At 41.0% G+C, this 7,172-nt stretch overlaps 1 protein-coding gene across 1 annotated transcript; it reads left to right on the top strand.

Moving 5' to 3' along the window:
* Positions 1 to 1,622: 1,622 nt before the first annotated feature.
* On the top strand, positions 1,623 to 2,609 carry LOC133261528 (olfactory receptor 5B12-like). Its single transcript, XM_061439996.1, has one exon. The coding sequence runs from the start codon at positions 1,656 to 1,658 to the stop codon at positions 2,607 to 2,609; it is 954 nt and encodes a 317-aa protein (XP_061295980.1). The 5' UTR covers positions 1,623 to 1,655.
* Positions 2,610 to 7,172: the final 4,563 nt, after the last annotated feature.

Below are 7,172 nucleotides of genomic sequence, written 5' to 3'. Positions count from 1 at the left end.
ATTTGGAAATATAGTGTATTAGCCAAGTTCCCACTAGCAAGTTGCATTGATTCCAAAGACCATGCTTTTTATTTCCCCACACTGCTTATGAAGTATGGACTCAATAAAGCAGTCACTCATGAGTAGGTTGATATAATGAGTAACTTTTTTGTGCCTGGGGCTGTGGTAGAGAATTTGGATTATATATACAATATTAGGGGGATATTTCTTAGTGATCGAGAACTCAGGCTCTGATTCAAAATGATGTGTGTTCAAATACCAGCTCTGCAATTTACTAGTTTTAAGAACTTCAGTGTGTAACTCCTTGTGAGTAAGCTTCAGTTTCCCATATACTAAATGGAGATAATATCTCACACAGTGAGGTAATAAATCAATGGGGATATAGCGTGCATGTGGTGCCCTTAAAATAGAAAGTGCTCAGTAGTTTCCAACTATCATAGTTTAATTCATTACTTAGGTCTACTTACACAGGATTGATGATCTATATGGGATCAGATCAGATCAGATCAGTCGCTCAGTCATGTCCGACTCTTTGCGACCCCATGAATCGCAGCACGCCAGGCCTCCCTGTCCATCACCAACTCCTGGAGTTCACTCAGGCTCACATCCATCGAGTCAGTGATGCCATCCAGCCATCTCCTCCTTTGTCCCCCTTCTCCTCCTGCCCCCAATCCCTCCCAGCATCAGAGACTTTTCCAGTGAGTCAGCTCTTCGCATGAGGTGGCCAAAGTACTGGAGTTTCAGCTTTAGCATCATTCCTTCCAAAGAAATCCCAGGGCCCATCTCCTTCAGAATGGACTGGTTGGATCTCCTTGCAGTCCAAGGGACTCTCAAGAGTCTTCTCCAACGCCACAGTTCAAAAGCATCAATTCTTCGGCGCTCAGCCTTCTTCACAGCTTAAATTAAGATAAAGAAATTATTAGGACTAACAAAATGATCAATGGTACTTCACAGGTTATAACCGAAAAACAGTGTCTAGCGAGGGTGCACGAGTGCTCAGTCACTCAGTCATGTCCAGCTCTTTGCAAACCCATGGACTGCAGCATATTAGGCCTCTCTGTCCTTCACCGTCTCCTGGAGTCTGCTCAGATTCATGTCCATTGAGATGATGATGCCATCCAATCATCTCATCCTCTGTTTCCCCCTTCTCCTACCCTCAAGCTTTCCCAGTATCAGGGTCTTTTCCAATGAGTTGGCTTTTTTCCCCCTTTGTCTTTATCAGCCATGCTGCTATGGCTGATATATGTGAAATATTAGCCATGGATGTGAAATATTAGTTCCCTGACTAAGGATCAAACTTGCCTCCCCCTGCATTGAAAGCATGGAGTCTTAACCACTGACCTGCCAGGGAAGTCCTATAACAAATCTCACATTTAACAGATTTTTCCGATGATTTTGCATGTCTCTTTCCATCTCTGAACTTCAGTTTCAATCATTTATGAGGACAGAAGATTGGGTTATAGTATCTTCAAAATCCTTAAAAGTAGAGCATTCCATGTTTCTACAAATATTTAAAAATTACCTTTTGTTATTATGCATAAGTTAATACAGAAAATTCTGATATAAGGCGATCTTGGGCATCATGCTAGTTCTAAGTTCAGATACTAACCAGGCTTTCTTTTTTCATTGCTATAGGCCATTCACATACTGCACAAATGATCCCCATGGAGAACAGTACAGTCGTGACTGAGTTCATTCTCGCCGGGATAACTGATGACCCACAACTGCAGATCCCACTCTTTCTAGTGTTCACACTCATCTACCTCCTCACTCTGGTTGGGAACCTGCGGGTGATCACGCTGATCCTGCTGGACTCTCGTCTCCACACTCCCATGTACGTCTTCCTCAGCCACCTCTCCCTGATGGACTTTGGTTACTCCACAGCCGTCACTCCCAAAGTGATGGCTGGATTCCTCACGGGAGACAAGGTCATTTCCTACAAAGCTTGTGCTGCTCAGTTGTATTTTTTTGCTGTCTTTCTGATTGTAGAAACTTTTCTCTTGGCCTCAATGGCCTATGACCGTCATGCTGCAGTGTGTAAGCCACTCCATTACACCAACATCATGACACCAAGGGTGTGTGCTTGGATGGTCGTAGGATGCTATGTCTTTGGTTTTCTGGAGGCCTCTGTTCACACTTGGAATGCATTCAGTCTCTCTTTCTGCAGATCCAATGTGATCGATCACTTCTTCTGTGATGCTACTCCTCTCCTGGCTCTCTCATGCTCAGACAGCATCAGAAGTGAGATGGTGTTTTTTATTTTGGCAGGCTTCAATATCATCTTCACTATTATGGTCATCTTGATCTCTTACCTGTTTATCTTTGTCACCATTCTGAGGATGCACTCATCTGAAGGACATCAGAAGGCCTTTTCCACCTGTGCGTCCCACCTCACTTCCGTCTCCATCTTCTATGCGACAGGCGCTTTCATGTACCTACAGCCCGGCCCCCGCCATTCCATGAGCACAGACAAGATGGCATCTGTGTTCTACGCCATAGTCATCCCCATGCTGAATCCGCTGATCTATAGTCTGCGGAACAAAGAGGTCAAGAGGGCACTAAAAAAGGCTGTGGGGAAAGCAAAGTCTCCTCTAAGATACATATTTTAATTATACAGAAACAAATAAGATGGTTTGATATAGTTCAATCAAGCTAGGGAAAGTATTGACTTGCTAGGCCAACAATTATGTAAAATTTTGACATACCTTCTCAAGTTATTTTTAAATCTGTGAAGTAAATGTGTGGGCAAAGTGAGATCTCATGAAAAATAACTTTGGAAGAGTCAACCACGAACCTGTAATTTATAAGATTTCTTTTGGATTACATTTTATTGTACATTTGCTTCCATGACCATCCACGTTCACATGCACATTTATGCTCACATGCCTATTGAAGTACATGCCCACATGCGTTTTATTCATGCAAATCACATGCAACTCATACGATTCATGGTGGACAGAAAACTGAGTTCAAGAGACAAGCTAGACTTGTCTAGTTTTATAGCATAATTTGAAAAATGCTTTTGGTGTCTGGTACATTCTTAATACATTCTTAAATGTAAACCTATATATTTTAAAATAGAAGTTATTGTTTGCTATGTGATATTAATTTTATTTTTAAAAACTTTTTACCTGAAGATAAACTCATTTCAATATTTGAACCAAACCACCTCATTCTAGATTTATTACTGAGTGCTTTTGTTTGGTTTATTCTTTTTTCAATGATAATAAGCATCATTACATGAGCATCTTTTTAAAACAATTTTATTTCTTTATGGCTGTTGTGTCTTCATTGCTTCATGCTGGCTTTCTGTAGTTGTGGTGAGTGGGGACTACTCTTCACTTCCATGCGCAGGCTTCTCATTGTGGTGGCTTCTCTTGTTTTGAAGCACAGACTCTAGGAATGCAGGCTTCAGTAGTTGCAGCTCTAGGACTCCAGGATACAGGCTCAGTAGTTGTGACTCATGGGCTTAGTTGCTCCCAAGCATGTGAGATCTTCCCAGACCAAGGATGGAAGCTGTGTCCCCTGCACTGGCAGGTGGACATTCAACCACTGGACCACCAGGGAGATCACCGTATGAGCACCTCTATTTAGCTCTGTATTCATCTTTACTGACTCATTACCCAGAGGAACAGCTTCATGTGATAACTTTGATGAAAAAAGAATAGCACATATAAGACAAGGGAAACTAAAGAAAACATATTTTAATTCACTGAAATTAAAAAAAAAAAAAAAACCACCAGCATTTAGTTTTACAGTAAGCCTTGACTCTGTCTTCAGATGCTCAGCCCAGGATACGTTTTATGTTCCTTCCTTCCTGTATACAGTCAGATCTTCAATGGATAGATCAGGCTCAAATTAGAGGTTAAGCTTACTGATACTTACCACACTCTAAGAATAACGTAGAATGACTTTTTTTTTTTTTTAATTTATTTCTTTTAATTGGAGGCTACTTCACAATATTGTATTGGTTTTGCCATACATCAACATGCATCCACCACAGGTATACACGTGTTCCCCATCCTGAACCCCCCTCCCTCCTCCCTCCCTGTACCATCCCTCTGGGTCATCCCAGTGCACCAGCCCCAAGCATCCTGTATCCTGCATTGAACCTGGACTGGCGATTTGTTTCATATATGATATTATACATGTTTCAATGCCATTCTCCCAAATCATCCCACCCTCTCCCTCTCCCACAAAGTCCAAAAGATTGTTCTATACATCTGTGTCTCTTTTGCTGTCTCACATACCAGGTTATCATTACCATCTTTCTAAATTCCATATATATGCATTACTATACGGTATTGGTGTTTTTCTTTCTGGCTTACTTCACTCTGTATAATAGGCTCCAGTTTCATCCATTTCATTAGAACTGATTCAAATATACTCTTTATAATGGCTGAGTAATACTCGTGTAGCATGACTTTTAAATTTGGGTATATTAGAACACTAATTCAGAGATCTGATAACTATAAAGATATATTTTACAAAGAAAACAGTATCAAATTAATTGAGTCTAAAAAAGATTTCTTTGAATTATCAATTCACTATATACTGGTTTTATGTGAATATTTATTTCCAGGTCAAATGATTTAGAACACATGTATAATAGAAAACATATGAAAATGTATGTTTATTTCAAACCATGGACTTACATATGGGAAGCGTGTAGTACATCATTTTTTCATGTGCTGTCTAAAATCTGGCATCGAGAGCCCCTGTGGTTTGACTTGAAGGGCCAGCAGATCCCGTTATGGAACGGCATAGATAATTAAGTATGTATACCTCAGAACCAAGTGAAAAATGTAGCAACAGATTATCTCTCCTGATCAGATAAGATCAGATCAGTCGCTCAGTCGTGTCCGACTCTTTGCGACCCCATGAATTGCAGCACACCAGGCCTCGCTGTCCATCACCAACTCCCGGAGTTCACTCAGACTCACGTCCATCGAGTCAGTGATGCCATCCAGCCATCTCATCTTCTGTCGTCCCCTTCTTCTCCTGCCCCCAATCCTTCCCAGCATCAGAGTCTTTTCCAATGAGTCAACTCTTCGCATGAGGTGGCCAAAGTAATGGAGTTTCAGTTTTAGCATCATTCCTTCCAAAGAAATCCCAGGGCTCATCTCCTTCAGAATGGACTGGTTGGATCTCCTTGCAGTCCAAGGGACTCTCAAGAGTCTTCTCCAACACCACAGTTCAAAAGCATCAATTCTTCAGCGCTCAACCTTCTTAACAGTCCAACTCTCACATCCATACATGACCACAGGAAAAACCATAGCCTTGACTAGACGAACCTTTGTTGGCCAAGTAATGTCTCTGCTTTTGAATATGCTATCTAGGTTGGCCACAACTTTCCTTCCAAGGAGTAAGCATCTTTTAATTTCATGGCTGCAGTCACCATCTGTAGTGATTTTGGAGCCCAGAAAAATAAAGTCTGACACTGTTTCCATTGTTTACCCATCTATTTCCCATGAAGTGGTGGGACCAGATGCCATGATCTTAGTTTTCTGAATGTGGAGCTTTAAGCCCACTTTTTCACTCTCCACTTTCACTTTCATCAAGAGGCTTTTGAGTTCCTCTTCACTTTCTGCCATAAGGGTGATGTCATCTGCATATCTGAGGTTATTGATATTTCTCCTGGCAATCTTGATTCCAGTTTGTGTTTCTTCCAGTCCAGCGTTTCTCATGATGTACTCTGCATAGAAGTTAAATAAACAGGGTGACAATATACAGCCTTGACGAACTCCTTTTCCTATTTGGAACCAGTCTGTTGTTCCATGTCCAGTTCTAACTGTTGCTTCCTGACCTGCATACAAATTTCTCAAGAGGCAGGTCAGGTAGTCTGGTATTCCCATCTCTTTCAGAATTGTCCACAGTTTATTGTGATCCACACAGTCAAAGGCTTTGGCATAGTCAATAAAGCAGAAATAGATGTTTTTCTGGAACTCTCTTGCTTTTCCCATGATCCAGCAGATGTTGGCAATTTGATCTCTGGTTCCTCTGCCTTTTCTAAAACCAGCTTGAACATCAGGAAGTTCATAGTTCACATATTGCTGAAGCCTGGCTTGGAGAATTTTGAGCATTACTTTACTAGCGTGTGAGATGAGTGCAATTGTGCGGTAGTTTGAGCATTCTTCAGAATTGCCTTTCTTTGGGATTGGAATAAAAACTGACCTTTTCCAGTCCTGTGGCCACTGCTGAGTTTTCCAAATTTGCTGGCATATTGAGTGCAGCACTTTTACAGCATCATCTTTCAGAATTTGAAATAGCTCAACTAGAAATCCATCACCTCCACTAGCTTTGTTCGTAGTGATGCTTTCTAAGGCCCACTTGACTTCACATTCCAGGATATCTGGCTCTAGGTCAATGATCACACCATTGTGATTATCTGGGTTGTGAAGATCTTTTTTTGTACAGTTCTTCTGTGTATTCTTGCCATCTCTTCTTAATATCTTCTGCTTCTGTTAGATCCATACCATTTCTGTCCTTTATCGAGCCCATCTTTGTATGAAATATTCCTTTGGTATCTCTGATTTTCTTGAAGAGATCCCTAGTCTTTCCCATTCTGTTGTTTTCCTCTGTTTCTTTGCATTGATTGCTGAAGAAGGCTTTCTTATCTCTTCTTGCTATTCTTTGGAACTCTGCATTCAGATGTTTATATCTTTCCTTTTCTCCTTTGCTTTTCACTTCTCTTCTTTTCACAGCTATTTGTAAGGCCTCCCCAGACAGCCATTTTGCTTTTTTGCATTTCTTTTCCATGGGGATGGTCTTGATCCCTGTCTCCTGTACAATGTCGTGAACCTCATTCCATAGTTCATCAGGCACTCTATCTATCAGATCTAGGCCCTTAAATCTATTTCTCACTTCCACTGTATAATCATAAGGGATTTTATTAAGGTCATACCTGAATGGTCTAGTGGTTTTCCCTACTTTCTTCAATTTCAGTCTGAATTTGGCAATAAGGAGTTCATGGTCTGAGCCACAGTCAGCTCCTGGTCTTGTTTTTGCTGACTGTATAGAGCTTCTCCATCTTTGGCTGCAAAGAATATAATCAATCTGGTTTCGGTGTTGACCATCTGGTGATGTCCATGTGTAGAGTCTTCTCTTGTGTTGTTTGAAGAGGGTGTTTGTTATGACCAGTGTATTTTCTTGGCAAAACTCTATTAGTCTTT

The sequence above is a fragment of the Bos javanicus genome, chromosome 15 (genome assembly GCF_032452875.1).
Source record: "Bos javanicus breed banteng chromosome 15, ARS-OSU_banteng_1.0, whole genome shotgun sequence".
NCBI lineage: Eukaryota > Metazoa > Chordata > Mammalia > Artiodactyla > Bovidae > Bos > Bos javanicus.
The sequence above is the reverse complement of the archived record's forward strand: the minus strand, read 5'-3'. Positions and strand labels throughout refer to the sequence as shown.

What these genes read in the sequence shown, in the direction of transcription:
- LOC133261528 (XM_061439996.1), top strand. Translation starts at nt 1,656, where the DNA reads ATGATCCCCATGGAGAACAGTACAGTCGTGACTGAGTTCATTCTCGCC.